We start from the raw sequence: 17,573 nt of genomic DNA, 5'->3' as shown, positions 1-17,573 counted from the left end.
ATGGATGGTATAATTAGCCCATCCTGCCCACTCATGAAAGGATTTTATTTTCCACTTGTTTTTCTGTACTTTGCTTGTGCAAAAAGCAGCTATAATTCTTCATGGACATTTAAATATAATGCTCAACTTCCTTACAAAATCTCACCAAAATTGGAGGTTACAGTTATAAGAAATAAGGACTTCTGATTGAAGGACAATTCATGTTATAGGTATATCAAGTCATGTTATCACTAATGATGTCTCAGTAGTGAGGTGTTTCAAATGTACGACTAGCAATGAAAATTTCTGCATAAAAAGGGAATAACCACTGACCAACTGAGTCATTCCTCAATAAATCCACAAGAATCTTAAGTCTTGACATTATCAGCCAACTAAAGGAGTTCACTACTAGTGGAAGAGTAATCAAGGGAACCAAGGTTATAGCAGTAATCAAAAGAATGTAATCAAGGGACAAAAACCAGACATGGAAAACAGACATACACAACAAAGAACATAAAGTAACTAAAATCATACATACAAAGTAACAAAAGCAAAGGAGCAACTCGGACTCCACTAAAAACTGGGAGCATGAACCAGGTGCACTGGTAGGGTAAGCGTACTCTGTAATTAAAAATCTTCAATTTACAAGAGTAAGTCACCAGTACAGAACCATTATACAGGGCTGTTTAATATTTTGAGTAATTGAAATGAAGAAAAGCAATTACAAAAAAAATAGATTTTATTAACATTCATAAATTTACAATTTGTGCAATAAAATAATCACTATATAAACATGAGCCCCAACAATAAAGACAATAAATATCAAAAATTCATAACATAAAAACAATTATTCATGGAGATGTTTACAGTAATCAGATAAATATATTTAACTACTGCAATCAGATATATACAATTGCTGTATAAACAGAAAATATGATTACTGCAAACAAGTAAACATGATTACTGCAATACAGATAAACATGTTTACTGTGAACAAATACACACGATTACTGTAAACAAATACACATGATTATTGTAATACAGATAAACATGTTTACTGTAAACAATACACACGATTACTGCAAACAAATAAATATGATTACTGCAATACAGATAAACATGTTTACTGTAAACAATACACACGATTACTGCAAACAAATAAACATGATTACACCATAAAATAAGTATGATTATAACTAGTGTATTTAAATCAATGACTTTCATACCTGCACCAGCCATACATCAACATATTCATTAAGATACGCATGCAATTTTATACCTTTTATTTCTAATAAAATTTTACATGTAACAGCATTCAAAATAAGTGCCCATGAAACTTTCATTTGTGTAGAATATTATATAACAGAAATAATGATAATTGAAAGTATATTGAGACTGTGTCACTCTTTTATGTACATTATATATATAATACTATGAACTATAATTATGTGACAAATTTGCATTAAACTTCAATCGTAAATGAATTGTTAATTTCTTTATGGTTGGTCATCTCAAAATCCCTTTATTGCCAATAAAATTGTTCTCCAAAGGTTTGTGAATTAAGGACTTCAAGAAGTTGATTAAAGTAAAAATTCTGTCACTGGGATTGGAGGTAAGACCTTCCTCATATCAAATAGAATTACTACCAGTAGTTCATTTCTTGCTTATAGCAGACAAATATGGACTCAGATGTTGAATATTGACACTTATATTACACATATCATTGCAGTAGTTAGTTTAGCTCTGTCAAATAAACTTTCAGTATAAAAAAAATCATAAAATTTCCCTGTGCCTTATATTAGACATGCTAAGATACTGCATCACAAATTACTAATAAAAAAACTAAATGGACCCATAGACTATTCAATAAATCATTTAAGTTTTTAGATGTGCTACTTTTTGCCTAAAATGAAATTGAATTTTATTGTTTATTTAATTTTTAAAATAAAATTGACATGTTTCCTGTATAATAATTACTTTAGAACCTTATTAATAATTTTATAACTCATTCTGCAATGATGGCAGACAAATAACAAACAAAAAAATAACCACAAATCTAAAACCAAACACAAACATATATAAAGAACTCATCAATACTGCTTATAAATGTTGCACCAAGAAAAATCAAAATATATCATCGGCAAGTTAAACTTGTAATACTTCTATATAAATAAATATGGTGTAACTAAAACATGACCATAAACTTGACTCTATAAATACCATTCACTATACACAAGAAATCCTTTCAATTCCAAGTTCAGTCATTGCAGGGACTTATTTTTGTGTTGTTTTTTTTTTTTTTTTGGTTCAGAAAGTGAGAGAAAATAATCTACACATGACAATAAGTTGGTTTATAGTATCTTACATTCAATATAATTATTGTGTACCATTAATATCATAAAAATAAAAGGTTGGGCATCATCATATTATACATATCTAAAAGATGACATTACTGCTAAACAGTTTTGGTAGCTATAGTGAATGATATACAATAATTTTAAAATAGTTTGTATAAATGTACTGAGCTAAATATCACAGTATGGCTATCACAGCTTTTATTGAGCTGACAAATAGAAACTGACCTTGAGTGATTTCATTTCAGCTACAAAAGTGTTCCTTATAAGTCTCCTTCAAAACCACAATGGCGTGCAAAGTGAAATTATAATAACAATACTATTATTTGAGAAAAAAAATTTCACATGTAACTGTCAATTTCTATCTAATTCAGCTAATATAGACAGTTTTAAGGCCAATTGCAAATTCATCCAAAATATCACAGTTAACTCCCTTGTCTCCATACATAAAAAAAAAATGAAAATACAAATAAAGCATTCATCTAAACGGCCATTCTAAAAGGAATCTGCATTGACATAATGTACTAAATTATGGCCTCATTAATGTGGACAAGAATTTTTAAGGTAAAATTTGCAAAAGAACATGTGACAATATTTTTGGCCTTTATTTTAAATATCACAGACATATATTGCCATTTAAATATTCTATCCTACATTATTGCATAGTATCCCATCATACATCTAGGCTAACATTGAAAGGATCATCTACAATTTTCTGGTGTATTTCTATAAATAGCGGAACATAAGTCACAAAATCTAAAAAGTCTATATAGCCAGTCCCAAACCTGTTGAACTTACTCAGGACCTAGAAAAGAAATTAAAAATAAATTTATATATATAATTTATCCAAGAATGTAACAGTGAAATAAGACAGTATTGAAAAACAACAAACTATCATGATTATATCTTCACCTGATTGTTTTTCTCTATCTTCATCCTCAAAGGATGCTATAGGATCAAAATATCGTAGATAATTAAAATGTATAGGAACTATAGTGACCAGGAGTTGATACCATAGCCTGCTGCTGAGAGGGGAAACAAACTCTTTAAGGTTAGCCTCAGACTAATTAAAATTTAAGTACAAGTTCATGAAGCAGTTCGTGTGGGAGATTCTCTCATAGTGGTACTGTCTTGTGTGGGAGATTTTTATGTAGAGCAGATTTTTTATGTAAAAAGTCAATTATTTAGTATTTAAATAAAGTAATTTTAACCAAAACTTTCCACAAATCTTACATTTTTATGTATGAGATTCTAATTTGAATTGATATTGTTGGAGTCTTCTCCCTTATGTGGGAGGGGCACTTACATATCCTACATGTTCAGGATCTAGACCTCCAGCTGCTAATTCTACAGCCAGCTGGGATGCTTTAGCATTACCATTGTTATTGGTCTCATAATCACCATCAGCTAGCAAGGCAAATAATTCCTACAAAAACAGAATAATGTACAGTTAAAGCTCAGAAAATATAAATCAGTTCTTGGTCATTTAAATCAAGACAGAAAATATCACAGTTAGTCTGCCAACAGGGCAAGATGTTATGTTCTGCCCACAGGTTTAAAACCCAGATGTTATTCTGTTTATCAGCAAAATCACAGTCAATTTGATAAAACTTTGTTAATGGAAATAGCTGATATTTTTTTGTATGATGGCAGCAGCATGATAAAAAATATCAGGTGGTGAAAACTATAAATTGTGAATATCGGCAAAAACATACCAAAGCCTCAACAATAGGACAACTCAAATATATCAAAACCTGCGATAACGATCAGAATAAGAAAACAGGAAACAATGATGACCTAGCTACACAATGTAGCGGACTGCATAAAACAGATTACACATAAAAACTGAAGATAAGGAAAACAAGATGTAACAAAAATAGTACTCTGTTTCCACTTTCTTTCCTATATTCTGGAATTTCTTTACCTGAGATTGCAATTATTTTCTTTTATTAAGGAATGACTGATTTATTTTTTCAGTCTATAAAGAAATAACCTCAGTCACGTCCGTGCACACTAAATAACCTACATAGCAGGGATTTTCAAGTGTGAACAAAAGGCAGATTTAATTTTAGTAACAAAATTTAACTAGTAAATCATTCTAAAAGGTTGATGAGGCCACAGACAGATTACAAAATTTGGTGTATGTGATGATAGACAAAATTTTTTATCCAATCAGAAAGCATGTTACTTCTTAAATTATAATCAACATATTTACATAAATCAATTAAATTAAAGTTAATACCTTTGATGTTTCCATTTTGAGATCTAATGCCTCGTAACTTCTCCTTTTTTTCTTTGTTTCTTCTAAATTATCTTTTATTAACAGCTTCTTAATCACAGGACTGGAAAAATGACATTTTTTTATATTTTATTATAACGAGAACTATCAGACATTTATGTGGTTTAGCATCAGGTCGTAGGTCAATTACAGAAAACAAACATAGTGACAGACCTTCAGGGACACTTCATATATGAAGGGGTCTGATACATGGATAGCCCAAAATTGTTCTCTCAGAAATGACTGTTTAAACTTTTAAAACAAGCAAAGATTAGGTGTTGTAAGAAGTCATTCAATGGTCACCATAATATCAACAAAGTAATAAAAGACATAGTTTAAACATCAACAGCTTCGTCCTTCAAATGCAAAGGCTCATATCATATTGGAACTCAACAATTTTGTAAAGTTCAGTTTTCCAATTAATACCTGGAACACACTCACTGACAAACAAATGTACACATAAAATAATACCATGACATTACATATGGCTGGGTATACAAAACCTTTATAAAATAGTCATAATCCAGTACTTACTCCATTTGTGATATTTTCTCTGATAGAGCTGCTATAATGGTGAAAAGCTGGAAGTTTATTTTTCTTCTTCCAGGTAAATTCAAAATCTATTTAAAAAATACAAAACATGGTAAAGTACATTCTCCTTCCCAAAGGTCTATTCTGTATTACAAATCTTGCACACACCTCTATCTTAAAACAAACCCTTAGTTTTTCTCTTGGTTTTCATTAGATAGTGCTTCATAATTTATAATTAGTAAACATTGAATATGTACAAAAAAATCATATTCATTTTTCATTACTTGATACAATATTCATAGAAAAAATGTTTTTCAGTAAAAAAAAAACAAAAAAAAACATGAAAAAAATGAAGATGAGTGTATAAGTTAAAGTGCCATGAAAATCGTACCTGGTAAAGATAATCAAACTCTGAGTCTGAGATAAGGTTATGGTTAACTACTTGTAATGCCCCTTCTAATTCTTCTATATTCATCTCTATGTCCTGTAAATAAAAAAACAACTTCAATATTAAATCTCTCCTTTCTACAAAATACATACTCTTGTGATTTTAATTAATAATTTTATTTTAACATACAATTATTTATGTAAATTGTAGCTGATTTATCTATCAGTAGAATGATGACCTTATTATAGCATTTCTATAAGTGATCAAATTACAGATTAGGTCTTCAAGATTTAGTACAAACTGTTCTTATGTTTTTAATTAGTACTCCAGCTAAGGATCATGCAAAATGTGATTCATGGGTAAAAAGCCTACATATTTTTAGTTTTGAAATTTTGTTTTGAAATGTCATAGTAAACAGAAATTAACATGTGGTTTTTCATATAACATGTGCTCTTAGGAGATGAAAATTTTATAGAATGCATTGTAGATTTCAAAATAAAGGGAGATAACTCTGTAAATGACACTCAAATACAATATAATCTATTGGATTTTTAATGTTAATTATCTCCTAAGAGCAGGCAGACATGAATGAATAATTACACATTTCATAGTATAGATCCATAAAACAACTTAATTACAAAAATTAAAATATGTAGCCTTTTTTGGGGGTGTATCACATTTTTCAGACTTTGCATGATTCTTACAAAGACAGCTACTTAAGGAATTTTTCTTTTAAAATAAGAAAAAAAAAACAAGATGTAACACTAAAAACTATAGCACTACCCATTTCCACTTTTTGACTTTTTTTTTTTTTAAATAAAATTTTGTGTTGATAAAGATAGGTACTTTTATGAGTCAGTAAGCGTTTTAAATGATTTGAATTTCTAGATTTTATTGAAACATCAATATTTTCAACTGAACATTTACAGTTTGTCAAGAGAATAAGACCAAACCACAAAAACTCAAAATCCCCATGAACAATACCAATTTGGTCAAAATAATTTCCATCATACAACACTTACAGGATCAGGATGTAGATGACGATAGAGGGCGCTCTGTTGACGTCTAAATTCTATTGGCTGACGATTATCATTCTGTTCATTGAAGAACACTTCCATACAGTACAAACCAAGCAAATTTTTCTCTCCTACAACAAATATGTGTATTTATCATGCTTTTTGTCATTAAATAGTCACTGGGTTCATCTTTAAAAAAAAAATCTCAAATTATGAATTTCCTCAAATACTACTTTAACCCGAATTTTCATTAATCAGATCACTTATATATATTATAGTAATGTTCTCTTGAGAGAAATTCATTGAGTAGCAGTACAAATTATCTTGAATGTACTTTTTTTTCCAAATCATTGAACCAACCATTGACAGTTGAATTGCAATTAAAATATCATTAATAAAAAGCTTTGCTGAGTGCAGCATGATATGACCTCAGACAGTTGAACTCTTCACTTTGGGCAAGTGTGGACATAATATAAGTTTTTGACACATTCAAACATAGGGACTTACAATTATAGTATAAAAAGTTAAGGTTAATCATATGATGCCTTTACATGTACAAATTTTTTAACTGGACTGAACTGAAAATATACATTTGAGTATTTGAGTTGGGCGTTTCAAATTTTTTTCTGAAATATACCCCATAATCTTTTTGATCCACCCTCAGTCAAACATTTCAAGCAGAATTATCTCCCCTACCTTCCAGTTCCATCAGCCTATCATCAATATTAGCTAACTTCTCAGCGCATCTCTGCATCTCTAACTCTATCTGAGGTATTTCCCCCTTCTTACAAATTTTCTTGTAAGAAGACTCATCTAACCTCATGGCAATAACCTCATCAGTAATATCCTCTGGCCTGAGAGGTACTTGCGGAGGCTCATCCTCATCATCAAAATCATCTGTTGCTTTTCCTTTCTTCTTCTTTTTCTACAAAATTCAAAATAATAGTTTAACACCTATTTGGTAGAAACTGACCTAACGTTTATCTTTCAAAACAAGAAACAAATTCTATCACTTGTCACCACAAAATCATTTGATTTCTCCAATTGAAATACAGTTGAACTTCACTCGCTCGAACTCAGATGGCTCGAACACCCAAGATTTCTCGAATGCAATTCAAAGTACCAAAATTTTCTCCTATACAATCAATATAAATAACCATGGATTTCTCGAACTTCGATTTCTCAAACACTCGAACTGACTAGTCGGTCCATTCGGTAAAAAATCTTAGGGAATAACCCTCACTAACTCAAACTCGTCAACCATTTTGTCAGCTTGGGTAATAAAAGGTGTGAAAAACTGAAACCCTATCATTAATCAGTGTCATTTTAGATAGTTACAGGTAATACTTAAGTCATCACTAATTAGGTAGTTTTGATCTTAACATAGTACTGATTGAAGTTTGAGAATGTTCCAAAGTCGGTATGATGAAAGCATGAAAGAAAATCGGATGAAAATAAATTGTTGACCAAGGAACTCCAACTCTGACCTTTTTTAAAAGCAAACACATTTTTAATATCCACAAATCAACATAATCTTCTGAAAGCAAATGAAAAGAATCCATGAACTAACACAACTTCGTAACAAGTAAGCAATATCTAACAATAAAGTTGAACTGGGACCGGCGGCGGAATCCGGAAATATACGAACTTCAATTTCTCGAACTCCCAATAACTTGAATACATTTCAATGGTCCCTTGGAGTTAGAACTACCGAGGTTTGACTGTAATTAGACAATAAAACTTCAAGCACAAATGAGCCTGAGCAAAAAACTTACTTAATATGGGTTTGAAAATTGTCCAAAATAATAAAAAAAATCATAAAAAAGAAACTTCTATTCGAAAGTATAAACACTTAATATATTTGCTTATTATTCATGATCAATGGCATTTGAGAAATAAAAAAAAAAATTTTTTCAAAGACCAATTAAGAGATGTTAAATTTTTAAAACAAAAATCATTGTACATGCAGTACAAATGTGTACCGGACCCTTTTCATCTGTATTTTCAAAAAAACATTGGAAATAATAATTGTGTCCCTACTGACTCTTTTGCACTTTGATTGTACAAATCTCGAGTAAGTTGCTGTCAACTTCAAACTTGTCAGTGTTTCTAGAAAAGCAGAGGATGCTTACCCTACCAGAGCACCTGGTCCATGCTCCCAGTTTTTCGTGGAGTCTGAGTTGCTCAATTACTTTTGTTACTTTGTATGTATTATTTCTTTTATTATATGTTCTTTGTTGTGTTCGTCTATTTTAAATGTTTGTTCTTCGTCCCTGGATTACATTCTTCTGATTTCCACTAGAATCTTGGTTCCCTTGATTACTCTTTCAACAAGCTTTTCATTCTATTACCTTTTTCTTTCCCTTCTTGCTGACTTTAGGTTGGTAATTAACTCTGGAAATCTCAGGAATCATTTGCTTTGCCATTTCTGCAATCTGACTGATTTTCTTACCTGAAGAGAATTTCAAGTCTTTAATCCAGAACTATTATATTACAATTACTAAATTTTCATTAATAAAGACATCATAAGTTTAACTTTCATTTTTTATCAGAAATTTAGTATAACATAGATATCAATACGTGAACAGAAAACATAACAATTGACAGGAAAACAGCATCTGTCATCTCCTGGTCAAGTATTTGATATATTGATACCCCTTTTTGGGTCCAAACATCACATCTCTTTAATGTTCCTTACTCATTATAAGTATTAAAATCATCATTGAATATTATCTACATACTCTGTAATACATGAAGATCCTCTGTAATCTGTCGCTGTTTTTTGTCCAGGATCTCTAGAGTATATGCTAACTTCTCTACGTACTGCTCTGGTGCATTCATACCCTGCAGCAAAATTACTTCCTATTTCATTTAAAACTTAAAATATTTTAAACATTTAAGTCAAGAAATATTTTTTTTTGCTTTATATATTAAAATATATGATAAGTACATGCTAAGTTCATACACAAATTCTCTTCATGGAGAGAAATACACAATATTTAGATGAATCTGCAAAACATATTGAAGGCATGACTTTTTGCCAACAAATACAAGTTGTTGGCATTTTGTTATTGGTAACTGAAGAGAAATGTTGTGCATTCGATATATTTTGCTGATTCGTGTAAATGTGGTACGTTGCTGTCATTAGTAAAAAAAGAACTCTTTTTATCTCCCAATATAATCCTTTTACCATCATATTTGTATGTAAATTCCTAACAGAAAAAAATCTTTAAAACTTGATAATCATAAGTGCCAATGAACGTACTGCTGGAGTCTACACTAGTCCAGAAAAAATGCATTTAAACGATAAATGATACTCTGAAATTTATTTTTTGCAGGCATGTAACTCATATCACATGTAACCTAAAATTGTGAAATTTTGATTCAATAAAATTTTAAAAATCAACTCACTGGTTTAGTGACATCACGACCTCTGGTAATGGTAACAATGTCATGGAACATGTTCAGTTGATGTGCTTCCCAACCTACTTCATGATTAGAGGTATCATCTTTACTGATTGGCATTCCAGTTCTCGGTGAAAGGACAGGTTGTCTTTCATATTTCATTGGCTGACCTTCTATAATATTGCTGTAGATTCTCTCATAAAATGGTAATCTGTCCTTACTGAAAAAAAATGTTTTGAAGTGAGAAAAGTAAAACATATTTTACTAAATGTAAAACATAGAAACTTAACTTTGCAAGTAAATAATTTATTGTTCTATTTTCATTGTTAAGACCAGTGTAAGCCTGCAGCCAGATTTTTAAGCAGTAGAAAATAATTTTGAAAAGCATGTAACTAAGAGTTGGTTGTTTTCTGTATACAATATAACTGATCTATTCCAAATTTATCAAAATTCTATTAGCAGTAAAGACAATCTAGAAACAAAGCATTTGATTTACGTCAGTGTTTTAGTCACAGTATATTTTGATATATGTCAGTGTTTTAATCACAGTATATTTTGATTTATATTAGTGTTTTAGTCACAGTATATTTTGATATATGTCAGTGTTTTAGTCACAGTATATTTTGATTTATGTCAGTTAGTCACAGTATATTTTGATTTATGTCAGTTAGTCACAGTATATTTGATTTATGTCAGTCAGTCACAGTATATTTTGATATATGTCAGTGTTTTAGTCACAGTATATTTTGATTTATGTCGGTCAGTCACATTATATTTTGATTTATGTCAGTTTGTCACAGTATATTTTGATTTATGTCAGTGTTTTAGTCACAGTATATTTTGATTTATGTCAGTCAGTCACAGTATATTTTGATTTATGTCAGTCAGTCACAGTATATTTTGATTTATGTCAGTTAGTCACAGTATATTTGATTTATGTCAGTCAGTAACAGTATATTTTGATATATGTCAGTCAGTCACAGTATATTTTGATTTAATATGTTGTTATGAAAACAGTCCAAGAAGTTTTCCTTTCGATAAACAAAATATCATGAACACAGATAACTATATCAAAAGACTATTTACTAAAACTTCAGGTACAAATGAAGACCAAAGTTTGCATCATCTAAGTACACCAGTTCTGTGCACATAAAAACACATCATTTACGGCAATATTACAAAGTGTCTACCTTTACATCACCGTCCGTTTCCCTTATGTAATTCCTTAGTAGGCAGAAGTTAACATCATTCTCCATAAAACTCCAGGAAATGTGAGAACATTACTTAGGGAACGTTAATGTTAGAAAATACCAAGAGATGTGTTGTAATACAGCTTGAATTCACAATGACATTCATTATCTGTCAAAACATGGACTGTCCCCAGTACTTTACAGTCCATTGAATCATGCATTTTAATACACCACCCCCTCTCCTCCCCCCCCCCCAAAAAAAAAAGAAAAATCATAGTATTAGCCTGCTACAGTATTTAACCTAAGCACAGTTCTGATATATATACATCTTGCTTGACACCCCCTTTTTCTTCAATAAATCTTCCTTACCTGACTATACAGTATTTAGCAAGGAAGTCCAGTGGATCCCTCATTTCTTTCACCTCTTCTTTAGTCACTGGAGCCTCTGCTGGTTGTTTAGACCTCCTCTTATGGGTAGATCTTGGCCTTAGATAACAAAAAGGTTATAACTACATGTCAATGTAAAAGTCATCACAGGGTTTTCAATGCTGGGCAAAACCCATACCATAAAGAAAGCTGTAAAAGGACCAAAACAAAAGATAGGTTTTATACTGTATCCAATCTATTTCAGCAATAAAATGTTTAAAGTTAAAAGATTACTTTATATTAGCATTACTATAAAACCTGCCTGATTCTTGCATTGATCTGTATGTAAATCCAAATTACATTACAGGAATTCTAGTCAAATCCTTAAGAACATTAGTTTACGATTTGATGTCTATAGGAAACAATCAATGTAAAAAAAAAACAGATTCAAATTCAACTAAATGTCAATTTTCTATTGAAAACTTTGATGTTGTAAATATCTCCACAAATTAGAGATTCCATGTTCATAAATTACATAAATTCTGATCAGCAGTAAAAATTATATCCAAGATGGAATCACCTTTATAGTAAGTAACTAAAGTTCAGTTTCTTCATATTATGAATAATGATCAACTGCCTGCATATAACACGTATAATCCTATTGCCTAAATCATCATATAACATGTATAATCCTGTTGCCTAAATCATCATATAACATGTATAATCCTGTTGCCTAAATCATCATATAACATGTATAATCCTGTTGCCTAAATCATCATATAACACATATAATCCTGTTGCCTAAATCATCATATAACACATATAATCCTGTTGCCTAAATCATCATACAAAACTAAATACTAAAAGTTTTACACTTATAATAAACAAGAGATAACATAAGATACATCAGCTACAGTAATATCTAATGAAATCCTAATTTCTCATGTATTAGGCTACAAAATAATAATCCTTGATTCTCAAATAAACCAGACTTTCTCAATACCCATTTTTACTGGTACATCAATCAAAATTAAAAATAAAAACACACCTTCCTCATTATTTTGGCTTGATAAAAAACACATTAATTACTTATTTGGGGCAATAAAAAAGGGAAAAAACTCCTTCCCTCACTTCATCTCTTCATAGTTTTTTATGACAAATGGCAGGTGAACTAAGAAAAGAACTTTGAATGGCCTTACTAAAATCATAAATTAAATCTCAGTAAAAATGTGTAATCTTTTGGTACTGACAGGTGCACTAAAAGCTTGTACAACTGAGAAATAATACTTTTACTTATAAAGTGAACAATCTATCATTATATAACATGTAAATCAATTCAAACTTGTCATATATGCTTACAAATATGTATAGATTATATGCAGTATCTGCATATTAAAATAATCCCTTTGATATGATGAAATCAATGTTTAGTATATCCATAACATCTTAATCATTTTTTTAGGAGATTAGTCATGTGACATAGTTACAAAGTAGGACAATACAGTGTCATCAATATAAAACACTGGTAGGAAAAGTCAAGGACATCTGACCAATTTATGGATGAGGATTAGAATTGCCGGATAATGCTAGGCTTGAATGAGCATTTTCACAGGTTTTTTTTCAAGCCTTTGCATTGTTTTTTTGTTTTTTATACCACAGGTAAGAGCTTTTAAAGAAAGTTGTAAGCCATAAAAACAATGATTCAGAGCACACAATCAAGTAATCATGTGAGTATAGTGCATAGAAAGATGGATTGACAGACAGACAGACAGACTAATGAATGGATTGATGAAGTAAGGTATACCATATAAAATGTTAAAAGTGTAACTGTACAAAGCATAGTTCACTACAACTGTACCAACTACTTTCAATCATATTATATTTAATTCATTATTATAATACTCAGCTTACATGGTGGGTCTTTTTTTCTTCTGCACTGGTGACTTTGGTGCCTCCTTCAGTTTAGGAACTGGTAAAATAGCAGTTCTGTTGGGACCCTTCTTGTTTGTTTCCTATAAAGAAAAAAAAAATAGTGGTGAACAAAAAACTGGGTGCAAACAGGGTTTTAAGCAAGAAAATAATTTAATGGTAAGTGAAAACTTTTTACTCGAGTTGTTTGGTTCCAATTTACCCACCAGCATAACTTTTGATAAAACTAGAAAAAAGGTTTCACACTGTTTAGTTTGGTATAAAAGTTTCCATGAATGAGAGCAGCTAGAAAGAAGCCATTTTTTTAAAGTGTCTTACTTTCTTTGTTCTAAGGGTAGTATCAATTGTCTAGTCAACTTTCTAAGGAAGTTCATCAGGTGATTGTCAGTTTTACATAAGATCAACACTTTTCCCTGAAGTTAAATTTACTATATTACTCGCTGCAATATGGTAACAAAATCGATAATAATGGACTTGGTGAGAACCCACAACTGTTTTAATGTAAGCAAGTTGATATATTTACCCTAATCTTCATACCAAACTGATCTGAGTAATTTATTCTAACCTTAATACCCAACTGATCTCAATAATTTATTCTAACATTAATACTCAATTGATCTCAGTAATTTCCCCGAACCTTAATACCCAACTGAGCTCAGTAATTTACCCTGTCTATTGTTCAGATACAAACCTTTTTCTGTTCTACATCTATTGTTCTAATGCCTTCAGATACAAACCTTTTAATGTTCTACGTCTATTGTTCTAATGCCTTCAGATACAAACTTTTTCTGTTCTTCATCTATTGTTCTAATGCTTTCAGATACAAACCTTTTTCTATTCTACGTCTATTACTCTAATGCCTTCAGATACAAACCTTTTTCTGTTCTACATTTATTGTTCTAATTCCTTCAGATACCAACCTTTTTATGTTCTACAATATCAGGTAATGGTGGTGTATCTAGTCGTACAAGCTCCGGTAGTTTAATTGGTGTGGTATCCTCTTCAACCTCTGGGGTCTCTATGGCAGTCTCCGGTTCTGGCTCCTCTGGGAGAGGGGTCTGTGGGGTGCAGCTCTATCAAAAAAAAAAAGAAACTACCTTTAAAATGAGGTGGAAAGTGAAAATATACTACCCTTTAAATGGTACAAGTTTTTGTGGTTCTTGTTGAGAAAGTTAAATAAAGTATAAAAAGTCTGACATTAATGTTGACTTAATCTTGTAATTTTCATGGTTCAATCTGTATACCATATATTAACATTGCTAATAAAATGAATTTGTTAAAAAGAACTAAATTTAAAAAACTTTAAAGGGGAAAATAATCAAACAAATCAATGTGAAAACTTTTTGTTATCAATGAAGAACAAAGAAAACCTCAACAAACCACATAAATTCATACTTATGATTTCAAGTTAGGTATAAATTTTTGAGAACATTTATGGTAATAACCAGCAATGAAGTCCACAAAGCTACAAATATTCTAAACAAAAGAAACAAAACAAAACCCTAAAATATAATTATAGAAAACATTTACCTCCATTTTGTTCTACCCAGTTTATGAGAAAATATACTTCTGTTACAAGAACTATCTGGTACTTGATTTCAATTTGTAAAAGGAACATAAACACTTTTGTGTAAACAATTAATGTTACATTGGGGAACAAAAGTTCTTTGCACATATACGTAGTCATGGTTTATATCAAACTGTGCAATTGTTCGTATTTGTACATGGAATATTTATTTCCCTGTGTCATGTCACAATAAAAATTGGTTGAAAAAGCAAAATTGACACAGTGTACGAATTGCATAATTTTTGTCCTGAACAACATGTTGAATCTCTAACTAGAACAGGTTATATGTACTTATATTTAACATTATATTTCACAAAATTAATTTAATAAAAAATCCCTTAGAAATCAATAGTAAAATAACCCTTTTAAACAGTAATCAAGGGAACCACGATTTGAGCAGTATTAAATCAAAACAATATATATTCCAAGGATAAAGACTAGACAGGGTATATAGACATAACAAATAACATGAAAACACTGATAGGGACCTGGAGGAAGTAAGGAACAGTAATGGTCTTATAATGTACCTCAGCAATTCAGTGTTTGGTAGGAGATAAATAATGTGACTATTAATATATACCCTTGCTATAGGTGTTGGAGGTTTCCTCTCAACCTCTTTCCTGACAAACTGTTTCTTTTGTATCACTCTCTTTGGTTTTTCTACAACGGGAGAAGGTGTCCTGACAGGCTCCAAAGAGCCTGCCCTGCCGACTGTAAATTCTGGCGTCGGTAGCCTAAGTGGTGTTGGTGTCGGCTGCAGGGAGTCTATATATAGAAGCAACAAGCAAAACAAAGCTAAAGCTATTTCCCAACTACCAGCATGCTTATATAGTTATATACATTAGTTCTAAAAATAGATATTGGGTGTGTTTGAATATATATATAAACAAGATGAGATATTTCAATGAAAGGTTTGTTTTAACAAATTTAAAGGAAACATTTAGGTGTAAAGAGAGTTTAAAAGATAAGATTTCTTTAGTCAATAGGAAAGTTAATGAAATTGTTAAATTTCAGAAATTAATTAAATCTAACGTTTTAAGGAAATTTATTAAATAGTCAAAACATAACTCAAGAAAGGAAAAAAAATGTTACACTTTATCATAAAGAATGAAAGAAGGTGTTTTCTTTTCAAAATTATCACTTAGATAAAAAATCAGTGTTAAGAATGAAAAATAAAGTTCATCCCTATAGCAAGTAAAGAAGTTGCCCAATCACCAACTACAGTCTATTTTAAGAATCAGGTATAATAAATCTCTTGTTTAGATATTTTTAAAATGATAATTATAATGATAAGATTGTTCATGTTTTTCTTTTAACCAGTTTAACTTTTGTTAAAAAGTCTGTTTTAATTATCTTTAAAAAGTAAAATAGAACATATAAATAACTGCCATTATTTTCTAGCATTCATCAATTTTTTTAAATGTTTTTAATATTCAAAAACTTAAAATTAAAATATTAATCCTTGAGCAAAACCTGAAAACCTGGTTCTTACAAAGAGTTCTTTAGAGGCAGTCCACGATTATCATGAAATAAAACTCAAATTTCTTCCTGAAAATCTTTCAATAAAAAAGTGAATAAAAATCTACATGGTGACTTCAAATAGCCATGATCTTTAATTTTTATTCCCCACACCCTGGTCTTATACTGAAAAATGGATCAGACACAATAGTCATGGACTGCTCCTTGGCTCTGTTTCTGACGCCAAGTATATTATGTAAATAGATTAAGAAGATATAGGAGTTTAAATTCTCCCTACTCCAATAGATCAAATCTAACCTGTACCCAACAATGAGTTTATAACTGTAAATTCAGATTATACACTTATTGTGGACAGAAATGTGGTCTTCAGAAACTTGCCCACTTGAAAACATTTTCACTTCTCACTGGAATAATTTACAGTGACAAGTTTCAACAATTCCAACACAAGGGAAATAATCCACATAGCAGACAACTGGTACATCTTAAGTTTCCTTTGAACTTATTCCAGGTTATTGGTAAACAGCACAACTTCATAAGTTTTGAAAATAATGTATCAACTATTCATTAAGTAACAAAATAATGACTTTTCAGTTCCATGCAAAAAAACAAAAACAAAAACAAAACCCCAGAATAAAACACACCCACATTTCTCTTTTCACAGCATGCATGGTAAAGGTAACCAGTCTGTTCTACTAGGGAGTTAATTCTCTTGATTTAAGATTTAAAAAACCATATTGGTCCATGTATTAATAATAAAATTTGAATTTACAGCATTCAAATTACTAAGCACCTTCTCCTGTTATAACATAAGCACCTACTCTGCTTACTTTATATATTAAATTTATCTACTAGTACAAATATTCAGTGCTATATATAAACTATACAATAATATAAAATCAAATAATACAAGTCATTTGTGAAGCATGCATCTAAATTAAAATTAAACATAGAAAGTGTCTACAATATATATCTTATGTGCCTAGAAAATATTAAAATTTAATATAATAAATAAATGTTTGTGTTACATGCTTTGCAGCTTCAAATTTCTTTTAAATGAAGACATAGATAATATTAAAAGTTCTGCTTTGTAT

At 30.4% G+C, this 17,573-nt stretch overlaps 1 protein-coding gene across 4 annotated transcripts in view; it reads right to left on the bottom strand.

The window, feature by feature from the left end:
- Window positions 1–528: 528 nt before the first annotated feature.
- LOC148598963 (uncharacterized) overlaps window positions 529–17,573 on the bottom strand; it is a 91,665-nt gene continuing 74,620 nt past the window's right edge. The window contains exons 20-33 of one of the 4 annotated variants that reach the window (XM_088559971.1): window positions 15,584–15,768; window positions 14,357–14,509; window positions 13,419–13,519; window positions 11,511–11,627; window positions 9,958–10,171; window positions 9,288–9,390; window positions 8,898–8,998; window positions 7,243–7,471; window positions 6,553–6,677; window positions 5,534–5,626; window positions 5,146–5,231; window positions 4,576–4,675; window positions 3,640–3,759; window positions 529–3,138 (exon numbers count right to left, since the gene is read on the bottom strand). In XM_088559971.1, the coding sequence (XP_088416097.1) occupies window positions 3,007–3,138; window positions 3,640–3,759; window positions 4,576–4,675; window positions 5,146–5,231; window positions 5,534–5,626; window positions 6,553–6,677; window positions 7,243–7,471; window positions 8,898–8,998; window positions 9,288–9,390; window positions 9,958–10,171; window positions 11,511–11,627; window positions 13,419–13,519; window positions 14,357–14,509; window positions 15,584–15,768 (1,859 nt within the window). In that variant the 3' untranslated portion in view covers window positions 529–3,006. The remainder of the gene's footprint in view (window positions 3,139–3,639; window positions 3,760–4,575; window positions 4,676–5,145; window positions 5,232–5,533; window positions 5,627–6,552; window positions 6,678–7,242; window positions 7,472–8,897; window positions 8,999–9,287; window positions 9,391–9,957; window positions 10,172–11,510; window positions 11,628–13,418; window positions 13,520–14,356; window positions 14,510–15,583; window positions 15,769–17,573) is intronic. The other 3 variants (XM_088559972.1, XM_088559974.1, XM_088559975.1) reach the window with 3 other exon arrangements.

This window comes from Perna viridis, chromosome 14, assembly GCF_037379345.1.
Source record: "Perna viridis isolate PV_CMFRI_1.1 ecotype Kerala chromosome 14, ASM3737934v1, whole genome shotgun sequence".
NCBI lineage: Eukaryota > Metazoa > Mollusca > Bivalvia > Mytilida > Mytilidae > Perna > Perna viridis.
This window is presented reverse-complemented; position numbering and strand designations above follow the sequence as displayed.